Source organism: Poromitra crassiceps (assembly GCF_964638095.1).
Source record: "Poromitra crassiceps genome assembly, chromosome: 2".
Lineage (NCBI taxonomy): Eukaryota > Metazoa > Chordata > Actinopteri > Beryciformes > Melamphaidae > Poromitra > Poromitra crassiceps.
Window position 1 is genome coordinate 29158862 of NC_139624.1, and position 17772 is coordinate 29176633.

At 46.3% G+C, this 17772-nt stretch overlaps 1 protein-coding gene across 2 annotated transcripts in view; it reads right to left on the bottom strand.

Annotated features, from left to right (window-relative positions):
* Positions 1 to 3513: 3513 nt before the first annotated feature.
* Positions 3514 to 17772, bottom strand: part of igf1 (insulin-like growth factor 1) — a 32060-nt gene continuing 17801 nt past the window's right edge. The window contains exons 3-5 of one of the 2 annotated variants that reach the window (XM_083655266.1): positions 11108 to 11289; positions 4635 to 4670; positions 3514 to 3820 (exon numbers count right to left, since the gene is read on the bottom strand). In XM_083655266.1, coding sequence (XP_083511392.1) covers positions 3761 to 3820; positions 4635 to 4670; positions 11108 to 11289 — 278 coding nt within the window. In that variant the 3' untranslated portion in view covers positions 3514 to 3760. Of the gene's footprint in view, positions 3821 to 4634; positions 4671 to 11023; positions 11290 to 17772 lie in introns of both variants that reach the window. The other variant, XM_083655265.1, reaches the window with a different exon arrangement.

The following is a 17772-nucleotide window of genomic DNA, read 5'->3' on the forward strand; positions in this document are numbered from 1 at the left end:
GTGACCGGAGACAGGATGATGGGCATATTGCAGCTGTAGTGCAGTTCAAATGGGGATGGCATCAATGAGTACATTATGATCTGGTCAACAGTTTGGTTGACTATAATATTGTTGAGCGAGGCTTCGTTTTCATAAAAAAAAAGTCTTTGGTATATCTGAAGCCGTGGCAGGACCAGAGTTGTTTGCCAACAGCTTTAGTTTCTTCACTTCAGTCGCCAGGTGAACTGATTGGAGGATTTGTAAGGAATGGCCGTCAAAGCACATGCACTAACCGTTGATCATAATAGATACAAAGCACTTTGAAATGAACAGGTGGAAACAAAGATTGTATCGACTGTGTCACCGACGAATGCATGGTTTCTGGATGAAATCAACAAAACTCCTGGCTCATTGGTTAGAATGTTTGGCGATGGTCAATATCTTGTTTGGCGAGCTGCGTGCACACACGCATCTCAGGTCAGACAAAAGCACACCATGACGTTTAACAACCTCAATACAATTGGAAGATGACAGTTCACAGTACTTTTGTCAAGTTATTTGGCATAGGGATCTATATTGAGAAAATAATTTAAAAACAGTAGAAAAAATAGCATTTTGCCTTCTTGGGACCAACAACATGATATATATATATTTTTTCCATGCATTCACAGATTTCACACAGATACATTTACTCGCTTACACTACTACCTTATTGAAACAGCTTAGAAATAAAAACACTATTAAAATGGTGGCCACAAGGCTGTGCAAAAGGGAAGACCTCCAATGTAAGCCCTGCCATCTCTCTGTCTTAGCCATCTCTTGCAAGTAACAAACTACAAAATAGCACCATTATACAGTGGATAGGATTTTCTTAATACAGTTTATGTTATATGAAACCATCATGTACAATGAATGATAGTAGAAGAATGCATAAGATAACATAAATGGGAGTACTGTTTGATTATACACAGGCAGAGGAGGCAGAGCCAGTGATGGTGAGATGTCTTGGGAGGTTATTTGGACAATTTGACCGTCATCCACATGGAGGCTTGTGCAAACAGCCATTACTGTCAATCCCCATGCAAGGACTTCTCTGACCCGGACCAACTGGATTTTCACTGAGCTCGTGTGCGTGCGTGCGTGTGTCCGCGTGTGTGAACCTTGACCTGGCTTTTCACCGAGCTTGTGTGCGTGCGCGTGTCCGCGTGTGTGAACCTTGACCTGGCTTTTCACCGAGCTTGTGTGCGTGCGTGCGCGTGTCCGCGTGTGTGAACCTTGACCTGGCTTTTCACCGAGCTTGTGTGCGTGCGCGTGTCCGCGTGTGTGAACCTTGACCTGGCTTTTCACCGAGCTCGTGTGCGTGCGTGCGTGTGTCCGCGTGTGTGAACCTTGACCTGGCTTTTCACCGAGCTTGTGTGCGTGCGCGTGTCCGCGTGTGTGAACCTTGACCTGGCTTTTCACCGAGCTCGTGTGCGTGCGTGCGCGTGTCCGCGTGTGTGAACCTTGCTCACTGTTGCACAACTCTCATTTACACTGTGGCTGTTTGTGTGTGTAGCCTACTGTGTTAGAATCCCAGCTTAGCATCTTTCTGCAAGTGTCTATTTTCGGGGGGGTATTCGCTGAATGGTTTTGACCTGCGTGTGCCTGCGTGAGCCTGCGCTTTTGTCGTTTTGTTGCACTGTCACCATGACGGAAGGCAATGCAGTTAAGTGACTTCTGAGTAGCAAAGTTCTTGGCCTTTCTCCATAAACTAACAGAATAATACAGGTCAAAATCAATCAATCATTAATCTTCTAGGTGGCTATTGTTAGACTCAGGCCTCAGTTTGAACAGATTTGAGAAAGTGTGCTCACAGGCAATGTACACCAGATACGCAGGTACGGCTGCATTGCGGATCCGGCAAAACTGCTGACTCTCGCCCATGTTCATAGATGGGCGATACATGCGGTACGGAAAAATTACACACCTGTTCTATTTTTGTCGGATCCCGCATCCGTTTGGTGCCGCGTCTATGTGCCGACAGGCCGCAGTGCCGACAGGCCACAATGCCGATAGTCCACAAGCAGAACCAGCTGAGCGAGGCGGTGTGCAGCGTGTCGGTGTGGACCGGCTGGAGCTAAGCTCTCCCAGTCCCCACGCCTAAACCTAACCTCCCCCAGACCCTAACCCTAAACCTAACCTCCCCCAGCGCCTAAACCTAACCTCCCCCAGACCCTAACCCTAAACCTAACCTCCCCCAGACCCTAACCCTAAACCTAACCTCTCCCACCCCCCACGCCTAAACCTAACCTCCCCCAGACCCTAACCCTGACCCTAACCTCTCCCACCCCCCACGCCTAAACCTAACCTCCCCCAGACCCTAACCCTAAAAACCTAACCGCTCCCACCCCCCACGCCTAAACCTAAGGTCGGCATTGCGGGTGGTCGGCATAGCGGGTGGACACCATCCGTTTGACAGATTACATGAGTGTGGGTCTGTTCGCAGCCGTACCGGAGCCTTAACGCATCTGCTCCGGAGGCGGTGTACATTAGCCCTGAGATTATGTCAAGGTGGTTTTCACTGTCGGCTCTGCAAGACAAATGATTTGATCGTCGCTGTAGTTCGGTTCAGGGCTCAGACTTGCTGTGGACTAAATTTGTGTGGCTCACGCTTCACCTTGATCTCAGCGGTCCTCGACTCAGACTTGTGTGGACTCAAATGTTGCTGACTGGACTGGTGACAAATAACAGATATGGCCGTGGTGACGGTGTACAAAAACAAATGTGAAGAAGAAGAAGAAGAAGAAGGGGGAAAAATTGCCTCATTGCCGTTATTGACCTTATCCTATTCCACTGACTTCTGCCAAATGCACTTTGAATCCATTGACTGGCTCCCTTCTGACAACCTAACAAACACCACTGACTGGTCAGGCAACTTGTGTTCAGTTCAGTTTGTTGTTTCTGTTTTTGAAAAACGACTTAAGTATAATGTTATACTAATTAATGTGCTGCACTTCCCACATTTCTTCAAATCCCCTGTAATGGCGCTTGATCTGCTGTGTGATCTGTTTGGATTGCAGACTCTGTCCTCAGGTTCTCAACACTTCCCGAGGCTTTGGACTGGACTCAAACCTTTCAGGGACTCCACTTAGACTGACCTCCAGCATTTCCACCATGACTCTGACTTGGATTCAGCCACTGAGAACTAGGGATTTGAGTTGGACTTATGGTACTTGACCACTACACAAGCTCTGGTGAAGAACTGGCTTCATTCAAGCCTGTTAAAGCAGATTTTATTTATATTTTCTGGCAACATTTGCCACATTTTGAGACCAAATCGAATCCGATTGAAGGGGGATAGTAATTGTCATACTGTATGTGACGGGGTGAAAATGTAAGGGAGTGACTGGCCAAACCTCTCGGGTAAGATTGACCTCTTTAACATTCGGGGGGGGGGGACAGGATGGACCACTGATTCTCACACACAGCCTGCCGCTCTCTGATTGGCCGAAGCCCAGTCGCGTTCCTCCCCCCCTTCCTGGAGCCAGGGGATGCTGCAGCTCACACATGGAGGTATAATAAGCTCTTGTTCGTGTCTCAGCAGCTAAACTAGTCTGTTACATTGCATTAACAAAGAATTCCTCCCAATATGGAATGGTGCAGTGTATAAAATTATCAGAACATCCCTCGTCATCAACAGCACTTAGCTCTCGTCTCATTTACAGTGAACCATTCCACAGGGGTACCAGGTAATGCCTCTCTTCCCAAGTCGCTGGGCATTTGTCCATTGGCTCGTCGTCCCCTACATTCGGTAATTTCTCCCCCCTGTGTTCCCTCGACTGGAGTTTTTCTGATGCACCTCCTGAAAACCAAAGAAAAACACGTCAGACACACACCGGAGATAGGGATGAAGTGGAGTGGGGGAGATGGCTTTGGGTCTGAAATCTGCACCTGTGCCAAAAACAACACATGTACAGTGTGGACGACTGATTTCATGAGATGGTGAAAGTCAAACCTGTTCTTGGAGGCACAGGCATTATTAAAAACAAGGAGATTCCTACATCAATACTGCCATTTCCACTGCACCACAATCCACAAATGAATGAAAGGATGAGTGATGTGGACGCCACTGCACCCAGAGATCAATGTGATACGCATGCGTCATTTCTGGACCCGAATCTGCTATAGTGAGATGCCAAAGTTTCAGCACATGATGTACAGTAGGAGAGTAGAGATTCTGCCCGGGGAACGAGAGTGCCAGCGGGTCTACCACAAAAACCACTTAGTTCCCTCTCCTGCTAATGGTTTTCTTTTTTGAGAGAAGGGTAAAAAGCACACAGTGGAATCTGAAAAGGATCACACTCTCCCGAAGGATGAGACAGAGTCTGTATTTAGACCTCATGGTTTTTTCTTCTCCTGGGCCAAGTGTTCAGAACAAAGAGTATACGATTTTTTTTTAAACAAATCTCCCCCGTTTCAAAATAAACCTTGCGCCGCTTCTGCAGCTCTGGGAGTGTCGAGGCGGAGGCTGCACGGCTAAAGGTGCTTAGAGTGCGATCTGATGGGGTCACAGTTTGTATTTAGTGCAACTGACAGATAGATGTGAGGCATGCGGGAATTACAACTCATTCAAAGGCATGCATGCACTCAGCTGACGCTGTGGTGGACAGACATACCTTGCAGGATGAATGACTATGTCCAGATATAGGTCTCTGTGGGGGGAAATGAAGCCATTTAGATGGGATGGATTCATTGCTGTTGCTACACATTAAGGTGCCATATTACCAATCAAGGCTATTATGAATCCTGTTGCCCTCAATGACATGTGCATGCTCTGACATATGCATGCAACAGCAATGCAGTTAGGGATGCACGATGATGTCGGCACGGCCGATAAAGACTCGAAAGGAACATCTCTGCTGTTATGACAGACAGATTAAATGACTGTTAAAACTTGCGACATAGGTCAAATTTGCCCTGGTTGTGGTGGCTATTGTCAGGGAGAGCATCATCCAAGCCTGTTTAAGTGGATTCATCTTACAGTTTAATTTGAAAGAAAACGTTACATAAAAAAATAATAATAATATGGAATGTTTTACATAACTTAAGTTCAAGCAGATTTCTTATTTTGCCCAGTGATTGTGCACATTTTGTAAAGCATTGTATTTATGTCTGCATCTGCCAGTGGGCCATCACGATAAGAGTAGGCATAATAAAATGTTAATCAGGGTGCAAAATACAGGGGGTCTCGGGGTTGTGAGACCCCTTGATTAACCCCCTGAAAGCCTCAACAGCCAAATTTCGGGGGGTCTCTAGGAAAATCTGCAATTGTCACTAAAAATATATTTTAACACGTTAACTGCCAACAACGTGTTAACACGTTTTCAGAATCCAGCTGTTGACTGCCAACAACGTGTTAACACGTTTTCAGAATCGATTTTTTTTTTTTTGACGGTGGATCGTTGATCTGGCCCTTTTGCATCTTCTATTATACTGTTAGAGCCGCCGGGCGTGTGCAATCCATTCCGCCGACCCACTGAGTGGCGACGGTGCTCAGACTATTGAGTGTTGTTTGGCCAGAAACGCACGCATTCCAGCTGAGCTCAACCGAGGACCCAGAAGCGAACGAGCCTCATTCTCATACTGTAGGCGAAAACCTTTCACACGGGCGCACGGCGGTGGGGGGTTCCAAAGGTGGACTGGGTGGAAAGCACACTTTGAAGCGCGCAGCATAAAGCCTAGAGTCACACAAGGCTTCGTCAAAGCTCTCAACCGAAAATCCAAGAACGGATTAAGCCACATCCACGCTCGCCGACGAGGGGCCGCCAGAGAGGGAGGCTGCTGCTCACTGCTCAGACAGGCAGGAGAGACTGGCTTGTGACTGACAAACGCTGCTGAAATCCACCAGACACGCCCACGGAGGGAGGAGTTGTAAGGAGAGGGGGTGCGGGTGCTGCTATGGAGGAAATTACTGTTCAGAACTATATTGTTTATGTCTGATGTCTCACTGATGCCAAAAATAAATGGTTAAAGTGACTGTTTGATATTGAATTTCACAAAACTGCGATTATCTCAGCTTTTTGTCTCAGACGCTGAAACCATGCTGTACTCAACGGCTAATATCTACATAACTACTAACTCTACAAACTAACTCTTTTAGACAGAGAAAGCACACATTCTATTAGTACTTTTGTGAACTTTGTGTTCACAAAGTCCAAGCAGAAAATTATCCTTGGCTCTTGTAAAATGAGCCAGAATCCTCAAAAAAACCCTCTGGCAAAAGCTACCTACAGTAAAAAAAAAAAAAAGGCTGGCAGTGAATGTGTTAAAAGCTTACTATGTCCAGTATTCATTATTCAAATTGCAAACCATTGATTCAACATTATTGTGGTGTGTCCTCGCCATTGAATACCCAGTTGTTTCTGGTAGCTAAGGCCTCCTTCCATGTGTGGCACTTTTGCAAATGGTCTGCATTCTCCAGAATCCAAATGTGTTGTTTAGAAAATCCCAAATAGTGGGGCGGCATACCTGACCTATCACTCATTTGTGATACAAGTGCCAAATTTGGCATAGATACAGCTTAATATAATAATTCATATAATTAAAATAATTACTGGCATAGAACACTTTGGTCACCCCCAAGCTGCTGTTTCCATGTTTTCAGCACCACTATTATAATAAGTAAGGTGATAATGAATGAAAGAAAATGCACCAAAATGGTGAGGTTGTCTCTACATGTTATAGTGATAACTGGATTGAACTGTATAGTGGAGCAGCAAAGCTCAGCATATAACAATTGTTGTTCATTTTGTGATAAAAGCACTAAATCTGGCAGATGTGTTGATAGATATATTGGGAAGAGAACTGGATATTGGGCCATCACGTGGCTGTAGCAGCCATTTTTCAAAATGGCTACCAGCGGTTGGTCAAACTTTCCTATCCCATTGGACGCAACAATGCCGTGTCACGCATGGATTGACTATAGTGTTATAAGGTCAGCCAGGACAGGACCTGCACACACCCATGTCCCATATTGACCCTGCCTCACGTGAGGGTCAATTCCACATAGGTCTTGTGAATCAGAAATGAACTTGAGAGCCTGGGATGACAACAGATACATCCAGACGGGCAAAAAAAGGTGCATGGATGGATGGATGGATAGAGCACCCCAGGACGCTGCCCCAGAGGTGCATCCCCTCAGTAAGAAACAGGCCTGGCAGGTCACTTTGTCACCAGGCTCGTGCAGGACTGAGCACGTGCAGGACTGAGCACCTGACTGGATAAAGACCCACCACATCCAAACAGAAAAGTGATTAATAGGGCAGAGTGTCACCCAGGACGCCTGACAGGTCAATTTCTCACAGGTCATAATAGTCGAGCGAGGCACTGCGAGGCAGACCTCCGCAGATCGCACGCGAGCTCCGCGCAGGCACCGAGGCGTACATGGTCAGAGTTGCAGCCAAGCATAGCCTATAATCACATTGTACAAGTTACATTGTACAGTGATAAGTGAGAAACTGACCAATAAAAGTGACAATGAAAAGCCATTGTGTGCAGGAGTGCAGTTTCACTCTGAAACGACCGTATATCAGCACATGAATAGAATTACCAAAATCACCAATCATGCTTTTAGTCAAGTCAAGTCAGTCAAGTCAAGTTTATTTGTATAGCACATTTCATACACAGAGGCAATTCAAAGTGCTTCACATAAAATGGTTGACAGGAAAAGAAAAGAAAAGAAGAGAATAAAATGGACATTTAAAAGCATCACAACAAAACTTAAAAAAAGAGTATAAAAAGTGCATTAAGCAACAGGCGCAGCAGTTGCAAAAAGAGCAAAAAACTTATAGAGGACTCAGTTTGCATAGTAGCTGTCAGCAGTTAAAAGCGATGGTAAACATAAAAGTCTTTAGTCTATTTTTAAAAGTAAGTAAGGTTGGGGCAGATCTGAGGTCTTCAGGCAATTTGTTCCAGCTAGCAGAAGCATAGTGGGTAGTGAATGTAATAGGTGTTTCAGTTCTCAGCCCTACTTTGTGGTGCTTTATCTCTCTCAACACAGCACATTTACTTGAAATGACTAAAAATGAACAGTTATGGGCGTCCGGGTAGTGTAGCGGTAGATTCCCTGCCTACCAACACAAAAGTCGCAGGTTCGTATCCACGTGTTACCTCCGGCTTGGTCGGGCGTCCATACAGGCACGATTGGCTGTGCCTGAGGGTGGGAAGCTGGATTGGGGGTATGTGTCCTGGGTCGCTGCACTTGTGCCTCCTCTGGTCGGTCGGGGCAGGTGGTTGGGGTGGAAGGGAACTGGTGGGAAGAGTGTGATCCTCCCACATGCTACGTGCTACCGGTGAAGCTCCCCCTGTCAGGTGAAAAGAAGCGGCTGGCAACTGCGCAGGTGTCGGAGGAAGCATGGTGATAGTCTCGGCTCTCCCCAGGTCGGCAGAGGGTGGAGCAGCGACCGGGGCAGCCAATAGGGCAGCATGGGGATAAATTGGCCAAGTATAATTGGGGAGAAAATAGGGAAAAATCAGAAGAAACATTTTACCACATGGGTCAAGAAATATGCCAATTTCCCCCTGGTGTCCCGGTCGCTGTTTTACCCCCTCTGCCGATCTGGGGAGAGTCGTAGACTAGCTTCACCGGCAGGAAGTAGCACGTGGGAGGATGAGGCTATTCCCAAATCCCACCAGTTCCTTTCCGCCTCGAACAGGCACCACGACCAACCAAGGGAGGCGCTAGTGCAGTGACCAGGACACATACCCTCAATCCAGCACCGCAGACACAGCCAATGGTGCCTGTATGCACGCCTGACCAAGCCGGAGGTAACACAGGGGTGCGAACCTGTGACCCTCGTGTTGGTAGGCAGGGAATCTACCACTACACTACCCAGACTCCCCAGCGAGTCTCTGCTTTGACAGAGCAACCACTATATCAGTATAGCACACAAACAGCTGTTGCATGCGCCTCACCGTCGCTGTGTTCCACATAACGTGCTAACGCATGCATGCAGGGCAAAGCCAGTGCAATCTCTCCTCCCTGTCACCACCATGGGAACGAGGGTAGAACTTAATGGTCCTAGACCTCTATGAACTGTTGATGTTCTTAGGCATGAAGGATGGATTCTGCAGGAGTGTGGCACTACTCAGATCCCCACGAACCATCAAACAGCTGGAGTGGACAGACAGAGTGCACAAGTCACTCTCTTTTAGCCTCAGTCAGGGCAGCAGCAGAGCAGTCTGGATTGACAACAGCTTGAGGGAGATCTGGCCAAGGGGTTTGAATGGCACCAATGGCCTCCAACACCAATGGCAGATCCCCGATCCACCACAGGGCACAGTCTCCTAGCTCCTAACAGGAGCATCCTTCCCCTGTATCAGTGGGAGGTCAATGTCAGCAAATGCTTGTTTGTAAGCATGGGAAATGGCCTCTTGGTGATAGTCGCATAGAGACAGTCCGCATGTCTGGGAACGCCCATACAGGCTCTAGGAACGCCCACAATAGATGCTGGGTTAGCTGGCTCAGCCTTGCTGGGGGCGGGGTCAGGGTGGGGTAAATTCCCCCGTTCTATCCATTCAGCAAAGTTAGAATTTAGCTGATAGCCCAGCCCAGGCAGACACGATCGGGGATTTAACCACCGCAGTAAACGCACATCTGAGCAGACGTCTTGTGTTCTGCTCTAGAACCCCCAAACATGTAGTTTAGAGCCGCAGCACCGTCTTTTGGTGAGTCAGCCCATGAGATATATCGGCGGTCCCCACTCGTGCGCCAGCAGTTTAACATTTTGTGGGCGTTCCCAGACATGCGGACTGTCTCTATCGAGTGGCCTGAGGTCCAGGACGGGTCACACACCGCTGGTTTTCTTGGGAACCAGGAAATGACACAAGTAGATCTTTGTGCCTGTCTTCCCAGCTTGCTACAGAAATAAATCATTTGAGAAATAATTCCTGTAGTTGTAGAGAGAGGGCATAACTGACTCTCTTACTGCTGTGTATGGATGTGGACTGCAGCGAAACTATAGGTGATAACCCAGAGGTTGGATTTTCCTTAATTTATTATTGCCTTAGATTAATACAACATATGTTTCACTTTAACTTGTATGTAAATAATATTTGTGGTGCTGAAAACATGGAAACAGCAGCAATCACTGGCAGCCATTTTGGTAAAATGGTTGCCATGGTCACCAGAATGCCAAACTGCAATGGCCCAATATCCAGAGAACCAAATTTGCCGCTTCTATCACAAAATGAACAATAGGTTAGCTGTGCCGCCCCACTAAAAGGGCTATAATGAACACACATAATATAATGGAATGACCAATTACTTTGTAAAAGTCCATAGAATTGTGAGTATTTTATTTGCTTCTCAGGGTTTGATCTAGATTATTTCCGTTATTGCATATGGGTCCAATGGGATAGGAAAGTTTGACCAACCGCTGGCCCCAAGGGGGCAAATGTGTGATGCCCCAATATCCAGTTTTGTTTGCAATATATCTATAAACACATCTGCAAAATTTGGTGCTTGTATCACAAAATGAACGATTGTTCTCATATGTTGAGCTATGCCGGCCCACTAAAACGGACCCTGTACACCATGAAAATCATGTTTTTTTTTCCTGCTTCAACATCAACTCGGTTAAAGATATGGACTAAAATGTCAAAGAGAAAGCAACGTTCATTACTTGCTAACTTTGGATTGACTTCTAAAAAGCTGAATCAGAACAATGAAAACGTAGCGGAGGAGACACCAGAGCACTAGGTAGGTGGCGTGGGGACCCCCCGATTGCCACTGGGTATTTCGCACACTGGTGTTAACACAGGAGAGACTTGATGTTCCCTGACATTAGGTGGAAAAAACGTGCGCATATATTGACACCAGAAATCGGCCAAAAGAGTTGGAAAATATCATCATATCGGATATCGGTATAAAAAGAACCCAATCGCGTGCATCCCTAATGCAGAAAAAGCTGAAGCCGACTTGACATGACATCATCATCTTCATGTCTATCCTGTGTTTGTCTTCCTGAGGAGGAAGCAGTGTATCTGTTCAGTGCTGTGTGCTCACCTTCTTGCTTTTTGTCTTGTCTGGCTGCTGTGCTGTCCTACGCTCTGTGCTCTTGTCCACTTTGTGCCCTGCGGTGCTACTAACCTTAGGTGTTCTCGGCAGGTCTGTGTGGCGCTGTGCACGCACAGAGCGAGCTGCCTTGCTAGTCTTGGCAGGTGCACAGTACATCTCCAGGCGCCGCAGCTCACAGCTTTGGAAGCAGCACTCATCCACAATGCCGCGGTTATGTGACCGCCGTGCGTTGGGGCCATAGCCTGTTGGTTTACCTGGGTGAATGGGAACAGGAGGGGGGGGGGGGGGGGGGGGGGCATTAGTCAACTGCCTTAAAGGTGAACTCGAGCATGCTTTCTGCAAATCACAGATGAATTGTTTTGCATCCGAAATTCACTCGAAAATCAACAGACACATGGGCCATTTAAGTGCTGGACGGATACCAGCTTCTATAAAACTTGTTTCCTCCTAGGCTTTATATCTGTGTGCAGAATTAATCAAAGACATCATGGCTGGTGGCCAGGCGCTTTGCCTGGAATAGCGGAGTGGTAGACTAATGGCCAGGTCATGGGTCTGATTTCTCTGATATATGAACAGCCTTAATGACATGGATTCCTTCAGTGTACAATTTACAGTGTATCACATTGCACAGTATGGACCCTTTTTGGCAGCAGCTCCCCTGTAAAAAAAAAAAGGGCGTCACAGTCACCCAAAAGTGGAGAATATCACGCTTGACCCTTTTGGCCTGGGTATCTTTCACCCAGAGGCCCGAGCATCAGGGCCAAACAACAAGCCCAACAGGGCCAAACAACAAGCCCAACAGGGCCAAACAACAAGCCCAGCAGGGCCAAACAACAAGCCCAACAGGGCCAAACAACAAGCCCAACAGGGCCAAACAACAAGCCCAACAGGGCCAAACAACAAGCCCAGCAGGGCCAAACAACAAGCCCAACAGGGCCAAACAACAAGCCCAACAGGGCCAAACAACAAGCCCAACAGGGCCAAACAACAAGCCCAACAGGGCCAAACAACAAGCCCAGCAGGGCCAAACAACAAGCCCAACAGGGCCAAACAACAAGCCCAACAGGGCCAAACAACAAGCCCAACAGGGCCAATCAACCTGCATCAAAAACACACCTCCACTGAACGCCCCAACTTTCATTCACATTTTCATTTGGAAAAACGCTGGGCACCTTTAAGGCTTTCTCGCAGAAAAGCCTTAAGGCTTTCTCGCAGAAAAGCCTTAAGGCAGAGGCACGATGCCAAGACAAGCCTGTAAAGGAGGGCAGAGAGAGGAATGTCAGGTCAGCAGCTGTATGGTGGGAAGTGAATTGCACTAGTCTTTACTATATCAAAAAAGAACAGTGAAATGGGTAAAAGATTTGGCTCAATTACCGCATCAAGCTACCATGACACCAATAAGAAGTTCCTCTTTCAACTTCCTTCCCCCCAAAAACCCTCCCTCGTTCGGTGGCCTTTAGAAAAACTCTCCATTTACAATTCCCCGCTCACCTTGGGCAATATAGCCCTGATGGGCTTTTCCCTGTTACCAAATGAAATAATAATAATTTAATATGGCATTTACAAGGAGGAAATGCCTTTCCCTCTCAGAGTTAATAGCTCTTGGCTCGGAAGCCTGCCAGTGCTGACAAAGTGCATTAACTTCTGCTCTCTGTCTGCCTTGTCCTGACAATGTTGTTTTGGACGGAGAGCGACTTTCATTCAGAAACAGATGGGTGCAGAGGAGGCTGACCCCCGAACACAGGGTGCAGAGGAGGCTGACCACCGAACACAGGGTGAAGAGGAGGCTGACCACCGAACACAGGGTGAAGAGGAGGCTGACACAGTGCAGAGGAGGCTGACCACCGGACACAGGGTGAAGAGGAGGCTGACACAGTGCAGCGGAGGCTGAGCCCCGGACACAGAGTGCAGCGGAGGCTGAGCCCCGGACACAGAGTGCAGAGGAGGCTGACCCCCGGACACAGAGTGCAGAGGAGGCTGAGCCCCGGACACAGAGTGCAGAGGAGGCTGAGCCCCGGACACAGGGTGCAAAGGAGGCTGACCCCCGAACACAGGGTGCAGAGGAGGCTGACCCCCGAACACAGGGTGCAGAGGGGCTGACACCGGACACAGGGTGAAGAGGAGGCTGACACCGGACACAGGGTGCAGAGGGGCTGACCCCGGACACAGGGTACAGAGGAGGCTGACGATCAAACACAGGGGCAGAGGAGGCTGACCCCCGGACACAGAGTGCAGAGGAGGCTGACCCCCGGACACAGGATGAAGAGGAGGCTGACCCCCGGACACAGAGTGCAGAGGAGGCTGACCCACAGACACAGGGTGCAGAGGAGGCTGACCCACAGACACAGGGTGCAGAGGAGGCTGACCCCCGGACACAGGATGAAGAGGAGGCTGACCCCCGGACACAGGGTGCAGAGGAGGCTGACCCCCGGACACAGAGTGCAGAGGAGGCTGACCCCCGGACACAGAGTGCAGAGGAGGCTGACCCCCGGACACCGGGTGCAGAGGAGGCTGACCCACAGACACAGGGTGCAGAGGAGGCTGGCGGAGGTGTGAATGAGAGGGTGAAAGAGCAACATATGGCGACGGCAGGCAGGCAGGGGGGCTTCTATGTTGTGCATCAGGTAGAATGATGCTATAAACAAAGAGGGTGGAAGGAAAGAGTCGACACTGTGATGCAATTTTGGAAACAGCCGCTAATCGCTGCGGTAGGGCCAAAGCAACGCCGCCGCCATCTTTGCGCCTAAAATAAGCCTTGTGTCAACAACAGCAGCACAATGCATTTTGACCAGGAAGGATAATTTAAAGTTGAAAAATAAGCTATGTTCGCAATTAACTGCAGAAACTCTGACAGTAAACAGCATGCCTTTCATTGTTTCCCCAAAGACCCTGGAAGGGTCACTAAACTCTAAAGCAGTGATTCCCAAACTGTGGGCCGTGGAGGTACTGCAGGTGGGCCACGAGTGGTCTGCCAACACTCCCGATTTTTGTGGGCAATGTCTGTAGCAGTGTTTTTAAAGCTATAGTGGAGATCCTGTTATCAGTAGAAACTAGAAGACCTAAGACATCCATTGGTACCAAGCATAAGTATGCTAGCTTGTGGGGAAGGGGGCTAAATAAAGCTCCAAACATAGATTACATTTGGGCGAGGGAAAACCATTTCAAAGGGGTCCCTTGACCTCTCAGCTCAATTTATCTGAATGAAAATTGGTTCAGTGGGTATCCATGAGTCTCCCCTTTACAGATAAGGTAGCATTTCTCACAGCCTAAATAGCATTAATAGCTTGTGGATTGATTTCTTCTGTTGTTGCTCATCACATTTGGTCTCAACAAATGCGTTATGCATGCAAATACTTCTCATGAGTAAGGGGGGATAAAATGTTGGCAATCTGCTTTTGGGTATTTTGCTGAAATGTTTTTGTATGTGGATGGATTATCAATTTCCCTTATGCCCAAGTACACATACTCTGTTAATGAAATAAAAAAATACATAATATAAAAAAAACATATAGGGAAATACATCATCTTAGTCTTATGAGTTTTTCAGATTTCAAAGTGGGCCGTGGCCCCTGCTCTAAAGGAATAAAGGATAATTTCTAAAGGACTAAGGATCACTAAACTTTTCTATCCAGCTTCAGTCTCTCCAGGTCCATTCTATCTGCTACATTTACATTTAGTGGAATGTTTGTTATGGGTAGATTTATACATGGTTGCAAATTCTACAATGACATTTTTGTTTTGATTCTAGAAATAGTCTGGATATAAAAATGTAAATGTAATAATGAAGTAAAATAAAAACACTGACTACAACAGTACTGTTGTAGTCAGTAACATCAGCTGCCTGCTGATGCTGCAATGGAGCGATCAATTGAGTGTCATTTCTTATCATATACGTTCTTTGCTATAAATACACAGTGCATTACAATATTTAAACAGAGGAACCTAATTTACCCAGATCTCAGACTTCCAAACTGACCCCTTAATTAAATTACTAATTTGTTTATTCATTTAACGGTTAAATGAAATGCAGAGGTGCTTTTTGATATCTGCATTGTTACGCATTTCAATCCCTAATTGGGCTGTATGGGTGTTTTAGAACATAGGTGCAAAGTGCAAACACATTCCCTACTTCAGTTTCAGCCATGCAGGCATTTTGCTATATTTTGGTTATCCGTACTTTTCTTTTCTGTCATTTTTGTCATCTGAGTAAACAAAATCTCGTGTCTGGTTCAATGATGACCAGCCTGGGCTGTTATATTGTCACGAAACTCAAGAGAGGAGAAATATGACATTGAGCCCTGGCTTGTGATTATATAATGGCTGTTGGAAGCCAAAAGAGGGGCTGTGCCTGGTTCTCTGGCCTGTTTTACAATCCCTCCCAATAAAGCCTTACAAATTAACATCCGCTATTATTCTGAAAATAGCTTGGTGTGAGCACTGCACAAACAACTGGAAGGAGAGAGAAATCAGCTGGCACTGGTTGTAACATGTAGAATATGATAATCAGCTAGGGCAGGTTGAAACATGTAGAATAGGATAATCAGCTAGGGCAGGTTGTAACATGTAGAATAGGATAATCAGCTAGGGCAGGTTGTAACATGTAGAATAGGATAATCAGCTAGGGCAGGTTGAAACATGTAGAATAGGATAATCAGCTAGGGCAGGTTGAAACATGTAGAATAGGATAATCAGCTAGGGCAGGTTGTAACATGTAGAATAGGATAATCAGCTAGGGCAGGTTGAAACATGTAGAATAGGATAATCAGCTAGGGCAGGTTGTAACATGTAGAATAGGATAATCAGCTAGGGCAGGTTGAAACATGTAGAATAGGATAATCAGCTAGGGCAGGTTGTAACATGTAGAATAGGATAATCAGCTAGGGCAGGTTGAAACATGTAGAATAGGATAATCAGCTAGGGCAGGTTGAAACATGTAGAATAGGATAATCAGCTAGGGCAGGTTGAAACATGTAGAATAGGATAATCAGCTAGGGCAGGTTGTAACATGTAGAATAGGATAATCAGCTAGGGCAGGTTGTAACATGTAGAATAGGATAATCAGCTAGGGCAGGTTGTAACATGTAGAATAGGATAATCAGCTAGGGCAGGTTGAAACATGTAGAATAGGATAATCAGCTAGGGCAGGTTGAAACATGTAGAATAGGATAATCAGCTAGGGCAGGTTGTAACATGTAGAATAGGATAATCAGCTAGGGCAGGTTGAAACATGTAGAATAGGATAATCAGCTAGGGCAGGTTGTAACATGTAGAATAGGATAATCAGCTAGGGCAGGTTGAAACATGTAGAATAGGATAATCAGCTAGGGCAGGTTGTAACATGTAGAATAGGATAATCAGCTAGGGCAGGTTGAAACATGTAGAATAGGATAATCAGCTAGGGCAGGTTGTAACATGTAGAATAGGATAATCAGCTAGGGCAGGTTGAAACATGTAGAATAGGATAATCAGCTAGGGCAGGTTGTAACATGTAGAATAGGATAATCAGCTAGGGCAGGTTGAAACATGTAGAATAGGATAATCAGCTAGGGCAGGTTGAAACATGTAGAATAGGATAATCAGCTAGGGCAGGTTGAAACATGTAGAATAGGATAATCAGCTAGGGCAGGTTGAAACATGTAGAATAGGATAATCAGCTAGGGCAGGTTGTAACATGTAGAATAGGATAATCAGCTAGGGCAGGTTGAAACATGTAGAATAGGATAATCAGCTAGGGCAGGTTGTAACATGTAGAATAGGATAATCAGCTAGGGCAGGTTGAAACATGTAGAATAGGATAATCAGCTAGGGCAGGTTGAAACATGTAGAATAGGATAATCAGCTAGGGCAGGTTGAAACATGTAGAATAGGATAATCAGCTAGGGCAGGTTGAAACATGTAGAATAGGATAATCAGCTAGGGCAGGTTGTAACATGTAGAATAGGATAATCAGCTAGGGCAGGTTGTAACATGTAGAATAGGATAATCAGCTAGGGCAGGTTGAAACATGTAGAATAGGATAATCAGCTAGGGCAGGTTGAAACATGTAGAATAGGATAATCAGCTAGGGCAGGTTGAAACATGTAGAATAGGATAATCAGCTAGGGCAGGTTGTAACATGTAGAATAGGATAATCAGCTAGGGCAGGTTGTAACATGTAGAATAGGATAATCAGCTAGGGCAGGTTGAAACATGTAGAATAGGATAATCAGCTAGGGCAGGTTGTAACATGTAGAATAGGATAATCAGCTAGGGCAGGTTGAAACATGTAGAATAGGATAATCAGCTAGGGCAGGTTGAAACATGTAGAATAGGATAATCAGCTAGGGCAGGTTGAAACATGTAGAATAGGATAATCAGCTAGGGCAGGTTGTAACATGTAGAATAGGATAATCAGCTAGGGCAGGTTGTAACATGTAGAATAGGATAATCAGCTAGGGCAGGTTGAAACATGTAGAATAGGATAATCAGCTAGGGCAGGTTGAAACATGTAGAATAGGATAATCAGCTAGGGCAGGTTGTAACATGTAGAATAGGATAATCAGCTAGGGCAGGTTGAAACATGTAGAATAGGATAATCAGCTAGGGCAGGTTGAAACATGTAGAATAGGATAATCAGCTAGGGCAGGTTGAAACATGTAGAATAGGATAATCAGCTAGGGCAGGTTGAAACATGTAGAATAGGATAATCAGCTAGGGCAGGTTGAAACATGTAGAATAGGATAATCAGCTAGGGCAGG